Source organism: Mytilus edulis, chromosome 9 (assembly GCF_963676685.1).
Source record: "Mytilus edulis chromosome 9, xbMytEdul2.2, whole genome shotgun sequence".
Classification (NCBI taxonomy): Eukaryota; Metazoa; Mollusca; class Bivalvia; order Mytilida; family Mytilidae; genus Mytilus; species Mytilus edulis.
The window spans coordinates 31,556,903-31,577,976 of NC_092352.1; the positions used below are offsets into that span (position 1 = coordinate 31,556,903).

At 31.9% G+C, this 21,074-nt stretch overlaps 3 protein-coding genes across 5 annotated transcripts in view; all 3 read left to right on the forward strand.

The window, feature by feature from the left end:
* The window catches only part of LOC139488104 (uncharacterized), a 185,271-nt gene that overhangs the window by 26,315 nt on the left and 137,882 nt on the right, over positions 1–21,074 (forward strand). The gene's annotated exons all lie outside the window — the stretch shown is intronic.
* The window catches only part of LOC139488106 (uncharacterized), a 39,046-nt gene that overhangs the window by 12,794 nt on the left and 5,178 nt on the right, over positions 1–21,074 (forward strand). The window contains exons 1-10 of one of the 2 annotated variants that reach the window (XM_071273495.1): positions 1,574–2,138; positions 6,517–6,625; positions 8,089–8,242; positions 11,487–11,531; positions 12,236–12,283; positions 13,810–13,929; positions 15,953–16,060; positions 16,655–16,686; positions 17,329–17,452; positions 18,965–19,039. In XM_071273495.1, coding sequence (XP_071129596.1) covers positions 6,527–6,625; positions 8,089–8,242; positions 11,487–11,531; positions 12,236–12,283; positions 13,810–13,929; positions 15,953–16,060; positions 16,655–16,686; positions 17,329–17,452; positions 18,965–19,039 — 805 coding nt within the window. In that variant the 5' untranslated portion in view covers positions 1,574–2,138; positions 6,517–6,526. Of the gene's footprint in view, positions 1–1,573; positions 2,139–6,516; positions 6,626–8,088; positions 8,243–11,486; positions 11,532–12,235; positions 12,284–13,809; positions 13,930–15,952; positions 16,061–16,654; positions 16,687–17,328; positions 17,453–18,964; positions 19,040–21,074 lie in introns of those variants that run through there. The other variant, XM_071273496.1, reaches the window with a different exon arrangement.
* Positions 1–21,074, forward strand: part of LOC139488102 (uncharacterized) — an 83,323-nt gene that overhangs the window by 7,647 nt on the left and 54,602 nt on the right. The gene's annotated exons all lie outside the window — the stretch shown is intronic.

A 21,074-nucleotide genomic window follows, 5' to 3' on the forward strand; every position in this document is an offset into this window, starting at 1 on the left:
AATGAAAAAGACAAACAGAAAAACAATAGTACACATGACACAACATAGAAAACTAAAGAATAAACAACACGAACCCCACCAAAAACTAGGGGTGATCTCAGGTGCTCCGGAAGGGTAAGCAGATCCTGCTCCACATGCGGCACCCGTCGTGTTGCTTATGTGATTACAAATCCGGTAAATAGTCTAATTAGGTAGGTCAAATTCATGAAAGGGAAGGGGATTGTAGTTACGACGTGAGGAACATATCCGATATCATTTGTGAAATGGTTATTCCATAACGGTCAACCAACTCGTGATGGCGTCCGTAAAATTTACGAAGGGATGATTTCAACTTCACCATTTGGAACTCTTGATTTAATAGCTTCCTTGTGAGCAGTAACCCTCTATCAAGAAAATCATGATAGGAAATGCAAGCACGGGAATATCGTATCAATTGAGAGATATATACCCCGTATGCAGGTGCTGCTGGAATGTTGCTACTTAGAAATGGAAAGTTCACAATTGGAAAGCTGAAATCATCTCTTTTGTCGTAAAGTTTTGTCTTCAACCGACCCTCATTGTCAATTTCTAGATGTAAGTCAAGATATGAAGCTGACTTAACTGTATCTGTAGTATCCTTTATCTCCAATTCGATGATTCTGGTTTGATATTTTAATGACAATTAATATTCGCATTAGTTTTATTGTCAAAAACGTTGCTAAATTAAATCGCTGGCCAGAATAAGTTGGTTTACGCTCAAAATCAATTGTGATGAAACGAACACTGCATTGTATTTCATTGTGGTCTCTGAAAGCATGTATATCGGAGAACTTTTTAATATATATGATTTCTTCTATATTTTAATGGATTCACCCTTTTAGTTATAATTTCTTTGCAATGCGAGAAAGATTTTCGAAGTAGAGCAAGACTTATCTAATATATATAAGCCAGTTGATAATAGGCAACAGCATTTTACCGATGTTCAAGTCTCATTAAGCCATTTAAATCACAAAAAACAACAAGGTCTTCAACCAAAAAAATTATTGCAGATGAAGGAACACCCAAAAAAATAGAGAGACCCTTTTGTTAAATATAACAAACGCATATTGTAACCTGTGAAAAATAGAGAGACCCTTTTTTGATTATAAATGATGAACTAAAATGGGCAAATATTTCTACAACTTTACTTTAAAGCATGGTGGAGTTAAATTCATCAAAAACGCGTCCGACGTTTTAGATTCACTAAGTGTTATTATTACTTAAACTAATAAAGATAGGATACATTAGAACTAGTATTTTATATCTTTTTTTTCGGTGGCTCTGTTTAAAGAGGGACATTGTAGCATTACATATCCAAGTCAACTGCTTTGTTCCATTGTACGATTTCGATATATAGACTTTTTAGAAGTTTGAGACACACAAGGAACAAAAATAAACCATTCGTCGTTTTCCCGTCGTTTTCGTCATTTTAGGGTTATAGCAAATACCTCGGTAGCTTTTATTTAGTTTATATATATTCAAAATGGATTTTTTTTTGTTGCACTTCACTCCTCCTCCTGTTGTTTCTTTGTTTTCTTCTTATAGTTGATGATTTTCCCTCGGTTTTAGTTTGTTACTCGGATTTGTTTTCTCTCAAACGGTTCATGACTTTTGAACACCGGTATACTACTGTTGCCATTATTTACATTGTCAACGTAGGACAATATTACCATTTGCCAATGATTGTTGTCACTTTCACTTCCAGATATGCTAATCTTAACTGGTTTTTCAAATGCAACGTAAAACGTGACTAAATCCTATTACAAATAGTTTTCAATGTTATTAAGAAACAAGATATTATGGGGTTGTGACCTAACGTATTTTATTTTTCATTGACTGGCATGATATTTCAATGAATTGAAGCGAAGTGTTATGCATTGCGTTGTAAATACAAGTATTTGATTAAATTAGATATGTATTATGTCCATGTACTTGGAAAATACATGCTGCCTATTAAAAAATGTTCAGGAGTTTTCAATTTTACATTTGATTCAGTTTGTTTAATGGGATAAAGCACGGGTACATGAAATAAAGCACGAGTAGAATCGGAACTTTGCTTTTGTTTGTTGCTGCGTCAGCATGCTGTTTATATACGATTGCATGAAGAACCAAGTGAAACTGTAAGTAGTTATGGTACATGTACACTTTTTTGTTCTTGAAATTTAAACAATCTATTGATTAAAGGATCCAAGCTAAATACATACAGTTGATAAATAGAAATATGTCTTTAATATATTCATTTTTGTTCAATGTGCAGTAAAGTTTTCACTCTGCCTATTTAAGAATTGTAGAAGCACTATTTCCTCGCATGTGTTATTCTCATATAGCTTCATCCTGCTTTAACATGTATGCTTTAATTGTGCAAATATCAGCTTATCTATAGTGCATTAAACATTGGCTGCCATCACTTTGTGTTGCATATTTCACAACAAATCAGTATGCAAGAAAACATTTCAAGACTATAGTATTGTATCAATTCAATAAAAAAAACTTTTCAAGTGGAACCATAGAGGCATAAACAAAGTTTCTCTTGTTCTGTTATTTTCTTTAATGAGAAATAAGCAATATCAAAACTAGACAACAGAAACAGTACTTACATAGATTTTCTCCCACATGTATAAGAGTCACACTTTAATTCTTTCCTTAATTTAACTTCATCAATTTTCCGCCTAAGTTATCAACGGTAATGATGGACCTTCAGTACATCAGTGGTTAGTGTTCGATATCTAAGTGTTTGCATATTCATAGCTTTACATGATAATTATATCATACCCGGTTGAATTAGGTTCTTTAAGACAATAAAAAAACAACCAAATAACGACAGAAGAAAACACAAAATAATAAGAAAATACTAAAATATTAAATTACAATAAAAAGTACGGGCAGTGAGAGTTCATGAAATAAGGAGGAATACGATCAGACATTTTCCAAATTAATAACGTCATTCTCTAAATCTGGATCAAACATAATATAATGAATAATAATCGTTGAAAAATGTATGATGCACTTTACGTCAATTGATTGTTATTTGGGGAGGGGTTTGACTATATGTATGTCTCCCTGAGTTGCTTTATAGTTTCAATTTCAATTTATGATAGTGTTGTTACCGTACTGCTAAACCGTATTTCCGTCTGATGTCCTTTTTCAAGAATGCCATTCTCATAACCTCTGATGTCAGTGAGGGCCTCGGTTGGCGTAGTAGTATAAGAAGTCGAGCTGTATTACTAGCCAGTCAAAACTGAGGTTCTGAGTTTGACTCCCGCAAGGGGTCGTTGCAATATATCCAAATTCTTATTGCCTAGGATAGTCAGTTTTCCTATCGAAAGTTGGATGTTTTCTCCGGTCACTCCGGCTTCCTCCGCCAATAAAAATTGAACGCCGCGGTATATCACAACATTGTATTTAAAGTGGCGTTCAACACCAATCAATCAATCAATATTGTGTCAGTGTACAGTTATTACAATGTAACTTCATTCAAACATAATGAATAATTATTGACGGTTGTTTCCTCCGTTGACAGATATATCTTATATACTTCATACTCTCACAATCTTCACTCAATACCATGTTTTCCTATATATTTGAAGCTGTCACCATTTTTCAAATCACAGTAATAAAACTTTAAAGTCTATCTATATTTCATAATTTTCATCTTGGTTTTTATGCCACCACCGTAGCGAAGGGGGCCATAAGTTTTAACCTTGTCCGTCTGTTCGAATGTCTGTACATCCGTAATCCCAAAAATGGTTTCTGTTAAAACTGAAGTTTGCATCAAACAAATGTTATGATTCTTATACACAGTGCGTATTACAACAAAACACATAGTTTTAAAATATAGTTGGTATCATTTTTACAGTTCTAATCCTATCATGCATCTTTACGAAAGAAAACATTGCTGAATTGTTCGTTTCAGTTCTCTTAACTTGAGTTTGACTCAACTATGCTTATTACCATAACGACTAAGACGAATAATCAATTTGGTTAGTGTCTATTTCATAATTCTTGAGTTATGACACCTTATAACGTTAGCGACCAAGGGCATCATCTGTGTCCCATGGACACATTCCCAATTAATTTCATATAACGTTTTTTGCAAACTTGTATTTGACTAATTGTGCGCCAATATTTGCAGATGTATTCCTTTCCTTTTTTTAACCAAGTTGTGTATTCTAAAATTTCAGAAAGGCTCAATCCATATCCCTTGTTTAACAATTCCTGGAAGTAACTAGTCTATATATTTAAGGAATACTATCTTCTTATGGGCCTTAAATTGTCATTTATCTTCGTCATCTTTGTAAAGAAACTAATGATAAACGGAGGTACTTCTCTTTTTACTATTTTTCCTTCCATGTTTTGTCGATAGCGTTAAGTCGGTACCATCTTAAAAAAAAGTAAAATCACAAAAATACTGAACTCAGAGAAAAATCTAATCGGAAAGTCCATAATCAGTGGACAGTATTTTTCTCAAATAATAATAATATGTGCATATCTCCAGTAATGTTTTCGATTTAAATGAACTTAATGTCCATCACAAGAATTTAATCAAACTTACTAACTTAGTTCCAATTGGTTTCTAATATACCAAAGTGATGGGAAAAGCTCTGCACAACTCATTTTTACTAAATAAAACATTAACAGTGACTTTTATGTTAATCGATATTGAAAGGAGACATGTGACAAGTTTAACTCTACCAAATAGTCATGTATAATAAGGTAACATGACGAGTAATGTTCTGAAATTTTTGGCTTAATAGACTTACTGTTAAAGGTTACGGTTATAGAGTTGTTCAATCACGATGTCTTGTATATTTTAGGATGAATACCAGTTCGTTTATTTGTGGTTTTAATCAATACTAAAATGTTTCGTTTGCAACACCTTGTGTTACGTCGTTGCAGCACGAAACATCGTTGACATACGTTAATTTATACATGTGTACATATATTAAAGTCTAGCAACAGTACGGCATGATTTCTAAATAGCAGGTTAGAAAATTCTCTGAAACTGATATTATCAAGATGCTTGATTTTTTGATTGACAACATATTTGTTACGTTTGGAGGGCGTGTTTTTCAACAGACTGTCGGCATTCCAATTGGAACAAACTGTGCCCCTCTACTTGCCGACTTGTTTCTTTATTATTATGAAGCTGACTTCATGCAGGAACTTCTTAGGAAGAAAGATAAGAAGTTAGCAATATCCTTTAACTCTACTTTCCGCTATATAGATGATGTTCTTTCACTAAACAATTCAAAATTTGGTGACTATGTGGAACGCATCTATCCCATCGAACTAGAGATAAAGGATACTACAGATACAGTTAAGTCGGCTTCATATCTTGACTTACATCTAGAAATTGACAATAAGGGTCGGGTGAAAACAAAACTTTACGACAAAAGAGATGATTTCAGCTTTCCAATTGTGAACTTTCCATTTCTAAGTAGCAACATTCCAGCAGCACCTGCATACGGGGTATATATCTCCCAATTGATACGATATTCCCGTGCTTGCATTTCCTATCATGATTTTCTTGATAGAGGGTTGCTGCTCACAAGGAAGCTATTAAACCAAGAGTTCCAAATGGTGAAAATCATCCCTTCGTAAATTTTACGGACGCCATCACGAGTTGGTTGACCGTTATGGAATAACCGTTTCACAAATGATATCGGATATGTTCCTTACGTCGTAACTACAATTCCCTTCCCTTTCATGAATGTGACCTACCGAATTAGACTATTTACCGGATTAAAATTTTATAATCACATAAGCAACACGACGGGTGCCACATGTGGAGCACGATCTGCTTACCCTTCCGGAGCACCTGAGATCACCCCTAGTTTTTGGTGGGTTCGTGTTGTTTATTCTTTAGTTTTCTATGTTGTGTCATGTTTACTATTGTTTTTCTGTTTGTCTTTTTCATTTTTAGCCATGGCGTTGTCAGTTTGTTTTAGATTTATGAGTTTGACTGTCCCTTTGGTATCTTTCGTCCCTCTTTTAGATGCTTTGAGATTTTTTCAGAAACTTTAATGTTGTATATGGTATCAAAATTGTTGGCTGATCAATCGTTTGTAGTTAAGTGGCTGTCATGCCCAAAATATAGTTTTTTTCGTTGATACACAGAAATTCAAAACAGTTTTCTTGGAAAAAAACTAGTTCGTCAACGACAACTTTTTTGTCTTTGTGCGTATAGAAAATGTTATTGCCAAGAGACCAGTTAATTAAATATAACTTTATAAATATTCATTATCATCATCAAATCATTGACAAATAACGACTGGATGTTTTGATAAGACAAACACAAGAAAATAATAGAAAATAATAATGTTAAACAATATTCGAACGACTCCTTTCAAACTAAACGAGGTGTGTAATTTCGTGTTTAAAATATTAACTTAACTGGAAATGTACCTGTGAATTTGAAAAGACTTCCTTGAAAACTAGCCTTTTACATTCAAATACTTATGTAGCCACTGTGCATTTTAACTGTAGTATTTTTTTCAGGTGAAATAAAATGGAATCAGAACATTACGATATGGATAAAACTGATTCTGAGCTGCAACCTATGGGCGATTCACCACGAACTGTCAGGTGTCGAGGAAAAGTCGAAAAGGTTTGAATTTACTTACATTTCACATATTTATTTCTTACGTATTATGTACAGCAAGAAATAAAAAATCTACTACTACATCGAGTGTTTAACGATATTTATCCAATCTCGATTTATTTATTTTTAAATTTTACACGCAAGGCTTTACTTGTCATTTAGAGAGTTTTTAAATTTTTTGTTAATTTAACTGTCAAGAGAGGAGATTGGTCGTACTGTACAGAATTCTGTGAGGGATATGCTATTCTTGGTGGTTTTGTTTGTAAGAACTTTATCTTTTTTTCCAATGACTCATTGAACGGTAGAATAATTCCAAAAAGACGTGCTGAAGTTAGAGCCACTTTTTTTTAAAATTTCCATGAAAGACTTATTTTCGATATCAGAATTAAAATAAAAAGCATTAACATCTCTATCTTCTTTCTTTGAAATACACCTTGAGTTTGTTTACCTTTATAAAAATTGGATGTATGGTAGTGACTGTATGCCTGTTCAGTTATTTCTCAATATTAAAATCAATTTGTAATACAAACAATCGTGTATTTGATAATACTTATGAAATGTGAATTGTAGATTGACAAATTTTTTCCTTTGTAAAAGTTTTTTTAACTTAATAAAATTAATGTTAGTACTAAAACTGTACTAAGAAATCTACTGCATTAATCAAAATTTAATAATTGATAACCTCGAAGAATAAATGCATTTACAAATTGAATAATTGTACGGATCGTTTCTAACTACTAAATCGAACGACTAAATGATTTCATCAAAACTGGTTGAGCTTCCATTGAGAAAGGGCATGCAGTCTTTGATACGATATTGTTTAAAATCAATGTTTATTTGTTAGTTTATTGTTATCTATTATACTGTTGTTTAATGAAAATTGATTTTCTACACTAATGTATGTGCTTTTATGTACCGGTTGTTTATGCATACATTGAGCTTGAAAGAGGATTAAATACACAAAAAAACTGCTGCTACACGTCCATGTCCCTGTCTCCTTTATTGTTGTTGCCATAGCTAAGCGACGATTAAGAGATTGCTATATAACACCAGTTGTTTTATCACTTGGTATGGAATTGGTTGGGTTTAAGTATTCTATTAGTCATTGTTGTTGGAGCTGCTGCCTCAATCTTATTTGAATTCACTCTATTATTATATAAAACATTAATGTCAATGACATTTTCACAGAATAATAGGTATAGAATAGCATAGTTTATTTGTTCATTTGGGTTTTATTTTGGATTAAAAGAATAAGGTGTAGGCTTTTCGGAGGAGGAGAAGAAGAAGCTAGGTATGAATGAATGTTTTTTTTTCTCATAGATTATGTAAATTTGGCTTACTGGGAAGAAACAATATAACTATTTGCTCTTATTTTGATATGTCTGACTAACCGAACGCCAGTATATTATGGAATGCTACGTATAATTATTAAACTATAATTGATAAAAAAAAGAAACGCTTGTTTTCAGTGGCTGCCATGTGTTGGTGTTTTGATGCTTATTGTTGATATAGCCTTGTTGATAGCATTGTTAATCCATCAGAAATCAGATATCAGTCCTCAAGCATCAAACAATGGTTTGACATCAGCTCAGAGTTCAAATAAAACAACTAAACAGATAGAAGGTAAGAATCCAAGATAATTTACATCAGTTGCACATCCAGAGTGCTAAAGTTTTAATTTCAGGAACAATAACAACTAAAGTGTACCTTTGCAGTTAATGAAGTCCATAAAATTAAAAATTGGTCGATAAAGTATGGTGAACTCTTAAACCTGACGTTTTCATACATGCGTGAGGATGTCAATGTTTTTAAGTACATTACTCAACCCTTCTAAATTTATCTTAGCTTTTTTTGTAAATCAAGACAAGTCATTTCGGACGCATGAAAAGTATTTGTCGTATTTTCATGTCCAGCCTTTTCATAATTTGTATATCATATAAATATTTAAGCAATGCAGGTGCCGAATGGTTTCAAAGACGACGAAACACAAATATAAATAAACTGTATCATATGCATTTTTCCAAAATTCAAAGAAACAGTCTGATGTTTCTGAATGCTAGTTCTAAGTATGTACTTCCTTCCAAAAAAGAGCTCGCGGATTCACAACGTAGTATTAGTGGCTGAAATATTGTTTTGCAATACGTGTTTTAATGCTACATAAGAACCGCCATATTGTTCGAACCTCTGTATGCCCCTATCATTCTGAGTATACATAGTAAGATAACATTTTTTTTTAATTTTTAGCATGCAGGGTCATTTACATAAACACATGAATTGAATACTCTGCAAAAATTATTCTTAATGGACAAAGAGAAATTTAGCCATGATAGGGAGGATCACAATTACTAAATCGTGTATTATTCCTAATACTACATTTTTTTGCATCTGTCTCAATCATAAATAAAGAGTATTCAAACCACTTTAAAAATGATATATGATTTTTTTTGGAATAACAAAAAGGAATAAGTTAAACGTTCTGTACTTAGCTATGATTAATTCAAATGGGTATTAAAAATTATTAATTTAGAGAAATACATAGAAACAATAAAAATAGGTTGGATTAAAAGATTTAATTCAGAGCAATTTTTAAACTGGACTCTAATACCTAAATTCAATTTAAACAAATTCGGAAACAATCTTCTTATATAACAAACAAATCTGGATAGTGTAAATTAAATACCCGATATAAAAAAAATACCAGATTATAATCTTGATATAATCAAAGTTTGGATTAAGAATAAAAATAAAAATAGTAATAATAAATACCCAAAAAACTACATACTAATCTGCCAACAAGTTATTTGGGGAAATCAGTCGATAAAATTTCAGGAAAAAACATTATTAATCCAAAACTGGATAGATAGCAACATAATATACATAAATGATATCATTGATAAATCTGGAAATATAACAGAAAGATTTATTAGACAAAAGCCTAATAAAAAGACAAACTGGATTACTGAATTTATAAAATTAAAAAAAGCTATACCAAAATAATTGGTTAATGTATTAGCTGAAAACTGTTCAAGAACAACTAATGTACTTACAGATAATGTTTGGTATATTTATGACAAAGATAACTTTTAACAAAAAAATAAATAAATTAGAAACAAGTAAAATTTACAAAATATTATTACAACAAGATAAAGAAATACCAATTGGCTTCTAGAAATGGAAATGACTACTAAATTTAGAGAACATAGAAAATAAAGCTCATAACATATTAGAACTTGTTCATAATTATTTGAAAGAAAGAAATTAAAAATGTTCAGATGGAAACTCTTACATTTTATTCTTCCAAACAAAGTTTTATTAAAACAATGGAAAATATCCCTAAACTCAGACTGTTATCACTGTAATATTACAGAAGATTATGAACACTTTTTTTTTTATTACATGCCACTTTCTTGATAAATTTAGGAAAGAAATATTTAATCTGTTAGAAAAAGTTAAACTTTGAAAACACATTTTAACAATAAAAATATTGATTTGGGGTTACAAAATAAGTGATATAGAATACTATGATATAAATTTTTTTTTCTTACAGTGATTATATTTACAATTCATAAAATACACTATCTGTCAGAGTTTAGAACCAAGATTATTAATGTATTTTTTTTTCAAACTGAACTTATTCTACAAATATAAACTCGGATGAACTATGAAATTCCGAAAATAACGCCAGATGATATAAATACTTATGCAACATTCCAGCAGCACCTGCATACGGGGTATATATCTCCCAATTGATACGATATTCCCGTGCTTGCATTTCCTATCAGGATTTTCTTGATAGAGGTTTGCTGCTCACAAGGAAGCTATTAAACCAAGAGTTCCAAATAGTGAAGTTGAAATCATCCCTTCGTAAATTTTACGGACGCCATCACGAGTTGGTTGACCGTTATGGAATAACCGTTTCACAAATGATATCGGATATGTTCCTTACGTCGTAACTACAATCCCCTTCCCTTTCATTAATATGACCTACCTAATTAGACTATTTACCGGATTTGTAATCACATAAGCAACACGACGGGTGCCACATGTGGAGCAGGATCTGCTTACCCTTCCGGAGCACCTGAGATCACCCCTAGTTTTTGGTGGGGTTCGTGTTGTTTATTCTTTAGTTTTCTATGTTGTGTCGTGTGTACTATTGTTTTTCTGTTTGTCTTTTTCATTTTTAGCCATGGAGTTGTCAGTTTGTTTTAGATTTATGAGTTTGACTGTCCCTTTGGTATCTTTCGTCCCTCTTTTATTATAATAGAATTACGTTATTTATCTATTGATGTTATATTATATTTTGTAAACAACTAACAATATGCAGTTTATCTACCTGAAGAATCCCTGAACTTGTGATACTAATGAAACAGGAACCTTATATTACAAAATATTACAAATATATTTGAAACTGATGAGCTTTGACAATCCTTTTCTAAATTGCAACGTTTTTCTTTTATTCAAGACTTTCCGATCGAGTCACTTTATATTTCAAAATGTTCACAATTTGCAACTTTAAAAGTTTATGCAATAAAACTTCTGTGGTGATAGGGGCTAGCTATTGATGAACCCGGAACCACACGATGCTATTCTACTTACGAGTTGTGTTGCATTTTGGTATTAACAACAAAATATCAGCAATTTGATTTGACAGCAGTAGTCATCCTATTGCAATGGATGCGACATCCGTTAACTGAAGAATAATATATCTGTTATCACACTGATTAACTAATTATGGTATCTCTAACGTACAGTGCCAAATATTTAATGCATATCCAGGATATCAATTCTTATTGATATTTATTAGCGATTCACATATGATACTTGCAAAATTCAGTGTAAGTTTATGATAATATTATTTCTATTTCAGATTATAACTGCATATACCATACACGACCTGAATTTTTGGAAAGCAGTACGTATTATCTCATAAATAAATCAGTACACATTTCTTTACTTTTCATACAGCCATAGTTTTTTTTTTAAATTAACTGATAGATAATGTCGCCCTTGCTCTCATGTGGATAGATTAACAATCAAAAGCCACATCTACTAATTTCAAATAGATATAGATACTTTTTTTTTGCGTCACATAAATGATTAACTTTATTTTTCCCAGACTAAGTAATGCAGTATCATAAAAAAAAACCTTAGGATTCTAACAAAACACAGATAAATGCTGAATAATAAAATATAATGATAAGAAACATATATATAGTTACAGACAAATGATAAATTTAATAAGATTATTTCTAATATACAACCACAGCATTGAAAATATGTCCATAGTACACACTTTTATTCTTTTTTTGTAGGGTTGTCCTACGATGCAAAATTGTACCAAAAACATGAAAAAATTTCTATATTTCACCCAACATGTAAATTACATTTTTATTTTGTATATTTGTAAGATAATGCAAAATATCTTTGAACTAAACAACATAAGATTCGATGAAGTGTATTTACACCAATAAGACCATCACACATGATATTATCAAAAACAAATAAAAACCATTACAAATTAAATGAACGAAGTCCGTAGACGTCTCATTTGCAAGCGTATAACAATTACCTATTTCTAAATTATTGTAGTCAAAGCATTATTTATTTATTTTTCAGTTCCAGATGACATTGACCACTTGTGTAAACCTCAGCTAGTTAAAGAAGGTAATAATTTTGAATCTGCATTTCTATATTATTGTACATCTAAAGACGGACGATTGTACACAACTGCATTTAAGAATTGAATGCGTCTTTTTGTAAATTCATTGAGGTGTAAAAACGTTGACCAGCGTTCACCAGCTTCCTTGGGAGCAGCAACCCTCAAAGAAATTGTAAATACAAGCCGCGAAATATAGTATCAATTGGGAGATATATATACTCCGTAACCAGGCGCTGCTGGAATGTTGCTACATAGAAATGGAAAGTTCACAATTGAGAATTTGAAATCATCTCTTTTGTCGGAAAGTTTTGTTTCCAACCGACCCTCATGGTCAATTTCCATATGAAAATCAAGATATGAGGCATACTTTAGTGTATCTGTTGTTTCTTTGTCTCCAGTTCGATGAGATACATATGTTCAACATATTCACAAAATTTTGAATTATTTAGTGAGAGAACATCATCTATATAGCGGGAAGTAAAGTTAAAGGATAATGCTAACTTCTAATTTTTCTTCCTAGTCAGAATTTCCTGTATGAAGTCAGCCTCATAATTATAAAGAAACAAGTAGGCAAGACGAGGGGCATAAATGGTTTCCATTGAAATGCCGACAGTCTGCTGAAAAACACGTCCTCCAAATGTAACAAATATGTTGTCAATTAAGAAGACAAAAACAATCAAAACCAAGGAGTAAACAAAGACTCATAAAACCAAAAGACATTTACATCAATAGTTACAAATACTAAATAAGAAACAACACGAACTCCACTAAAAACTGGAAGTGAAATCAGGTGCTCCGGAAGGGTAAGCATTTCCTGCACAGTATACGGCACCCGTCGTGTTATTTCATTGTTCAGTTCGGTAATGATTGAAGGTTATTATAACTTAGGAAGAATATCAGATATGATTTCTGACACACTTTTGTTGTAATAGCCAATCAGCTCATGATGGCGACCGTAAAATTTCTTTAGTAATGACCTTAATTTGATTGATTCATAGCCCTGTCTAAGCAACTTTTGAGAAAGCAGTTTTCCTCATTCAACAAAATTAACCTACTTTGAGCTAGCTCTAGAGTAACGTTTCAATTGAGACACATATACTCCATGTGCTGGTGCCGCTGGGATGTTGCTACACAGAAATGAAAAGTTGACTATAAGAAATCAAGCATCTTGATAATGTCAGTTTCAAGAAGTTTTTGTTTGAATCAGAATGATTCTTTACAAAGTAGAACTTATCCCTCTCTAAGACAAGATACTTGTATCTACGTTTGCCATTCTTTTTTTTTATTAAACAAAGCAATACCAACTCTTTCAATGTGTTTCAATTGACATATGTGGTGTGTATTCTAATTTTAAATATCTTGTCCAAATATTAATATCGATTGACTTTGTGTATTTTTTATCTTTAAAGTATAATAGAAAAATTTGTTGTTGATATATTTTGCCTCAATTTGTTTATTTCGTCATTTTAATTTATTCTTACATATATTGATTATTCTCTCAACGGAGTCTTTTATATTACTTACATTTCAGGCACAAAAAAGGACTGGTTTCCGTGTCCAAACACGGCTCTGTTTCTACCAGCCTATTGCATGTGCGATGCTAAATCACAGTGCATCAACTCTTCAAAAGACCAATATCGAAAATTTAACTGTAAGTCATATTTTCTTAATATCCAGTAACATTGTTTTTTAATCATCGGATTACTATGCAATTGTTTGTGTATATAGAGGCAATAGTAGTATACCGCTGTTCGAAGTTCATAAATCGATTGAAAAAAAACACACAACAGAAACACAACATTAAAATGTAACACAGAGAAACGAGCTATACTTATTTTCTTTCACTTTAGTTTTAACAACGACACTAGTTGATCTATCAAGGTTCACATAGTTGTACAGATATTTTTAGACTTGTCATGTCATTATCTTACTGACTGGTATCGCTTTATTTTAGTTTTGTTTCTTTATGTATTATAGGCTCTGTATATCAGATTAAAAATAATTTCTACAATATGTTCAGACGCATATCATTCATCTTGTTTCCAATACTGAAATAAGAGTGTTGCTTTTGTTGCATTAAATATATAATGAACATTTATATAAACAAAAATCCTTTTATACTTCCGCTAATTCATTTTACATATTATTGTCGGTAATAATTTGAAATAATCAGGATAGCAATAATAATGAAATACTTGTTCAGAGTGATAACTGATATGATCTAGTATCATAAAACGACTTGTAAGAAAATTGAACCAACGGACCATCAGTCGTTCCAAAATGATATAACGTATTTAATAGACAAATATTTCTTCAAATTTGGCTCACACCGAACAGCAAACTATAAAGAGCCCAAAAATTACTAGTGTAAAACCATTCAAAAGGGCAAACCAACGGTCTAATCTATATAAAAACGAAAAACGAGAAACACTTATGAATCATATAAACAGACAACAACCACTGAAGATCAGATTAAGAATAATTACGCTTTTATTAAAATTACAGTTCTTAACACTAAGGACGTTAAAGCATGCAGGATTTTTATTTTTTATCAAATATTTTTACAATTTTTATCAAGAATGGTCTATATTTCTTTTTACCTGTAACAATTAAAATTAAAACCCACAAAGCTAATGAAAAATGAAAAATATGAAAGAATTCAATTGAAAACTATCAGCCAAATTCATAACAAAGCAATTAATAAAAACAAAAATGACAGACATAAAGCAACGACAACCGCTGAACTACAGACTCATGACTTTGGCAATATACAAACGGAATCAATGGTGCAGGGATTAACATATTTGTGAGCGCCCAACCCTCACTATAACCTGAAACAGTGTAGTTACTGCACAACATAAGAACAAACTAGAAAAATCAATTGAAAAAGGCTGAACTCGTCTGATCGTTACAAAGCAGGAAAAACATCAAACATAAACACAGACTGGACATAGCTGGGTATTTATCCAAACTTCATCCCTTACACCAAGTACAGATTTGAGAGTACTCGCTGTTACTGACGCTACTTCAAAGCCAATAACAACTAAGGAAAAAAGACATTTATCTAAGACTAATACATCAGTTAGTACACATCCGACATCCAATGGATTTAGTGTAAATACGCCATGAACAGTTAAAAAAAACCGCGACCTGGCGCAATATCTAAAAAGGATTGATTGATTGTATAACAGTTACTATAATATGTGTACAATAAAACTAATAGTATAATTTTCATTTTTTCTGATAAAAGAATTAATATTTAAACAATTTAGTACAAATTAGTACGTGTAATTTTTAAACATTTGAAGTAATATAAATTTAGGTGAACACTTCAAGTGAAATATTTATAGATTATCGTTGATCATTATTTCAACGAGATTGATTATCTCGCTTAAGCCGTTACGGTAAAAGTGAGAAAAGCAATCGAGATGAGATGACCAATGATAAGCTGTTTATCTCTATTTGCCTATGACGAAATTGTCAAGTGCATTGTCAATTTTATTGACAACGCCACGTGCACACTTAGTTTCTAGCAATAATATTTCATATCACTCGACTACGCTTAGAAAGAAAATTATCAGTCAGCAAGATGAAAGGAAAATTTCGTAAAAATAGCGATAATATGTGATACACAAGTAGCTAATGTGCCATAACGATTTCATTTTAATTAACAGGCACAACATGCAGAGATGAAATGCACTGTCCGTGCCAAAACAATGGAAAATGTGAGAATTGTCCTTCACGAGGGCATCCAAGCGAAAACAAGTGTATCTGTCTGCATGGTAGGTAAACAGATAATTACTGACACAATATAGTTGGTCACCAAGGAATTTGTTTCTCACATTAAACACGTTTTGCTAATTTGAAAATACGAAGGTGTGATATGACTGACAATGAGACAACTCTCCACAAGAGAACACATGACATAGTATTTAATAAGTATATGTCACCGTAAGGGCTTCACCAATGAGAAAACCCAATACCGCATAGTCAGCTTTTAAACCCCCCAAAATGACAAATGATAAATTATTCAAACGAGAAAACTAACGACCTGATAAAGTTAAAAAGCAGTGAACGAAAAACAAATATTCGGTACACAGCATCAATGACGTCCACTGAATTACATGATCCCTACTTGGAAAAGTAACATACTGAAGTTTGTTTAACTTTAAGTTGCAAAAAAAATATTTCTTGTTTTTTCAAAAAAATCAATTTCAGCATGATTCATGAATTTGTTCAATATTTTTTTTTCTTTTTTCTCTTGATTTTAATATGCGTTGATATAATTTATTTCAGACTTATTCATTTCTTCGCTTCACACATTTGATTTTGTTTCTATCACATGTAGTATTTTCATCCTTTAATCACCTTTTCAGGTACACTCGGGAAATATTGCACCAAAATAAATGTAAGTAATACTAGTCAGGTTTAATGTCTTTTTTCAATTTTCTGGCCAATTTGAGGCAGAAGTCAAAATATGAAAAGATTCTAGAAATTCACAAAGGTCTACTGAAAACAATATGAAATTGGTCTTGTGAATAGTAATCTTAATCTCAAATACTCCAAGGTTTGATAACAAAAAGCATACTCATATTTTATAAATATAACAACTCTGGATTGGTTATAGTTATTGTCCAATAAATTACTTAAAGAAGAGCATACATATGTAGATAATATATTCAAAATGTAATGAATGCAAGGACCATGTAAATGACATTAACTCAGACTAAATCTATCATTCATATTCATTAAATAGTAAGAAAACACAATTTCCTATCTATTTTATAGTTTTCACAATTACTGTGCTTCAACTAATTGTTTTGAGCGATTGAAATTCGCGACTTTCACATGTAGAAAAATAATGCAAATTTCAATCGTCGCGAATACTTAAATTGATGATCTATCCCAATTTAACTACAAATAAAGTTTAAAATCGTAAAACAAAATTGCTGTGAAGAAGGCTAGAAAAGACTGAACGCGAAAATAAGTTGATATACAGTATGTTTACATTATGCCGTTTTATATAGATGGTCTTTTCAATAATTTTCAGAAAAGAAAGTGTAAGCCGGCATCTGAATCAGACATGTTTGCATCCTATGCTAGGTGTAATAACAGTAACAACAACACTTGTTTGGTTGAGTTTGGCAAGAATACCTTCAAATGTGATTTGTCTGGTAAGTGGAAAAACTTTATTGTTTTAGATTTATGCAGAAGCTTTATCAATATATTATCTGTCAACACTCCAGGTCATTCTTAATGTACAAAGAGAGAATTAAAAGGATTTACACCTTATTTCATTCTTGATATTTAGTGTTCTTGTTGTCATTTGACAAAGTCTGTTGTCTGTTGTCTGATCGTAATCGACCCGGAACTTATTAAGTATTGGTTATATCAATTAAGTGGAAAACAAGAGGGCCTGGAATGTTGTAATTTCCAATCAACACCATTGTCCCATATAAGCTATATATATATTTATCTTACCATATGAGCTATATATATTTTTATCTTACAATATGAACTATATATATATTAATCTTACCTCCTATAGATTTATAGAGATTTTATTGGTTAAAGGACTACACGTGGTGACTTTGTATATGTGATAATTTCACAGTTGCCCTTTATATAGATGAATTTGGCTACTATATCAAAAACAAATAAACGCTCCGGACGCATAAAATTTATAAATGGTTGTTTCAATATGTTATATACATAGAAAACCTAATTTTGAACGTAAAATCTTCCAGTCCAATACCGTAGCTCTACTGGATTCTTTGTGCACCACACGTTGATCTAGGTTTCTAAAACAACTGTCAGTTTTATTTCATTTCTCAGAGTTAAAAATAAAACTATAATATAGATAGAAATAGCAAAAATATATTGTGTTTTACATGACAATAGGTTCAAAATATTATTTAGAAATCTAGGCTAGCCACCCGATATATTTCGTTAAACATGAGATATCGAATTATATAGAGACGGGTTTTAAAAGATATATAAAATTTCATTAAAGACCTTTTTCCAATTTAAATCTAAAAAAATTATAGATTTTCACAGAGTGTTGATGGTTACTTGTACATAACGTCCTAATATTCGAAGATATTGGTTTTTTTTTGTTCGTCCGTTCAATCTAGTTAAATGTTCACTTGAGTAACCTTTCTAACTTTGGTATTTTGTTTGATATACGGGAACCTTAATGTAACTTAAGTTTGTTATCAGCAAATGTATGCATTCTTTGAAACGAAATATTATTGATTTGTTTGTATTTGTGATATTGCAATACTGTATTATAATTTTATCATACATAAACGTAGTTTTCCTGAAAGGAATTTGATAGTTTCTTGATTTATTTACCGATTGTTGTTCCCTTGTTCCAATTTATACGCGAGACAAAAGCGATTTAACAAAAACGATAGCTAACATCGTATTCCTGTAAAAATTAAGCATATTCAAAGATGTGTTTTCTTTTGAGGTAAAATGGTTAAGATCTTATAATACTGTGATGGACCAAACAAATTGTATATAAGTGTATGTTATTTAATACAAGCTGTAAACATGATACAAAGTACAACTCGTTTTACAATGCAATAACAATAATATCCGAAACAAAACTGAAGATTATATAAAGATCTATTATCCTTCATATAAATGATAAAAGTACAACGTATGAATGTCTTATTTTGTAGAATTATTAGAACATCAACGAAACTGTTCAGATATTGACGTTATTCATGGACGGAACGCCTTCCAAGTAGACAAAGGTATGCATCAACGTTACAACATATTATTAAAGTTCAAATGCTGTTCTGTACATCCCTGTCCCTGGTTGAAGGATAGTTGAGCACTTAAAAATAATTGTCTTTTTTTGCTCATTTGGCATGAAAGGCTAAGTAAACTATTCTCATCAATTTGCGTCCGTCGTCCGTCGTCGTCTGCCGTCCCTCGTTTTTTTTTTTTTTACAAAAATCTTCTCTGAAGCTTCTGGGCTAAATTTAACCAAACTTGAACACAATCATCATTAGGATGTTAAGTTTTTAAAATGTTTCCAATGACCCCGCCTGCAACCAACATGGCCGACATTGCTAAAAATAGATCATCGGGGTATAATGCATTTTTGGGCTTATATCTCTGAACTTAAATAGATATATGACGATAAGGTATGAGTGCCAGTGAGACAACTCTCTTCCTTCAAGTAACAGTTTATAGCCGTAAAAGCGAATCCGGCATGGGGTAAAATATTGATCAGGTTGAGATATACCAGTCCAGACTTTATCAGAAGAATCAGACAACCTGTTGTTGGGTTGCTACCCCTCATTTGGTAAATTTAAGGAAATTTTGCAGTTTTTCGGTAATTATCTTAAATATTATTATAGATAAAAATAAACTGTAAACAGCAATATTGTTCAGTGAAGTACGATCTACAAATACTTAATAAAACCGAAAGGACAATTGACCCCTTAACGAGTTATTGTCCATTATAGTAAATTGTTCGTAAACATTTTTAATCTTTGACTAAAATCTTCTCCACATAATCTACTGAGCAAAATAGAAATAAAATTAGACAGTATTTTCAACATGGCCATCATGAAAAAAGTAGAACATAGATTACTATAGAAGGGAAACTTGTATAATAAACTATTTCAAATGGTCACAACTGGAAAACTAATTTCAAGAATAATAAGCCGTCTTCAGAAATTATTGTTAGACTCTAATGGGATGACCTGCTTTTTATTCAACTACTGGGCCAATCTTGGTCTCTATTATTATTAGGGTATCTAAATTCACATTATTTCGGAAACAACAGTAGATACAGATGAGCGACACAGGCTGTGAGCCTCTAGTGTTTATCTCATTTCAATATGTTTTGTTTACGTTAACGGTCCTTAATGGAGCACTGCCAAGGATTTAAACCTACTTTAGTTATATCAACATAAATTCAAATAATAAAGTGCCAGAACAAAATGTGTAACTGCCGCTGATAGGGTTATTAGTTTGACCGTTGCCGGTCTCATTTTTATGTCTCACATTTAGTCTTCCAGTGGCCTTTGATAGCTTGTCTAACAAAGAACTTGAATTTCTCATAAAAATTAAGATTCCAACTAAACCAACTTCACAATTTAAGACAATGACAAATCCATCTGTGTCTCCTTTGGTCTATTCTTAACAAAAGGACTATGACAATGCAACTACCGTCTTTATAAAGGATATCTTAACTTCAACAAGTGGTGACAAAACCGATTTAATTTCACCAATCTAACCAAAAACGAATGCAAATGTATACAGTCCGTAGAGCTCAGACGACGCCCAGTAGAGATAAGACGACGCCCCGTGGATAAACGTAAAGGTTGACTTCATATTTAAATCCTTGCCTCGATATTGAAACAGATGGACGACTTAAGACTAAAATATATGACAAAGTTAGAGGTTTCAACTTTCAATATCCCAACTTCAATTTTATGCCTCATTAATGGGCATTATGGTTTCTGCTCTGTGCGTCCGTCTGTTCGTTTGTCCGTTCGTTCTTTCGTTCGTCCGTTCTTCCGTCCGTTCGTCCGTCTGTCCCACTTCAGGTTAAAGCTTTTGGTCGAGAAAGTTTTTGATGAAGTTGTAGTCCAATCAACTTTAAACTTAGTACAGATGTTTCCTGTCATATGATCTTTGTAATTGCATTGCCAAATTAGAGATTTTTCCCCATTTTCACGGTCCACTGAACATAGAAAATTAAATTGCGGATGGGGCATCCGTGTACTGCGGACACATTCTTGTTTTAGCAGTAACATACCTCTGTCCAATCAA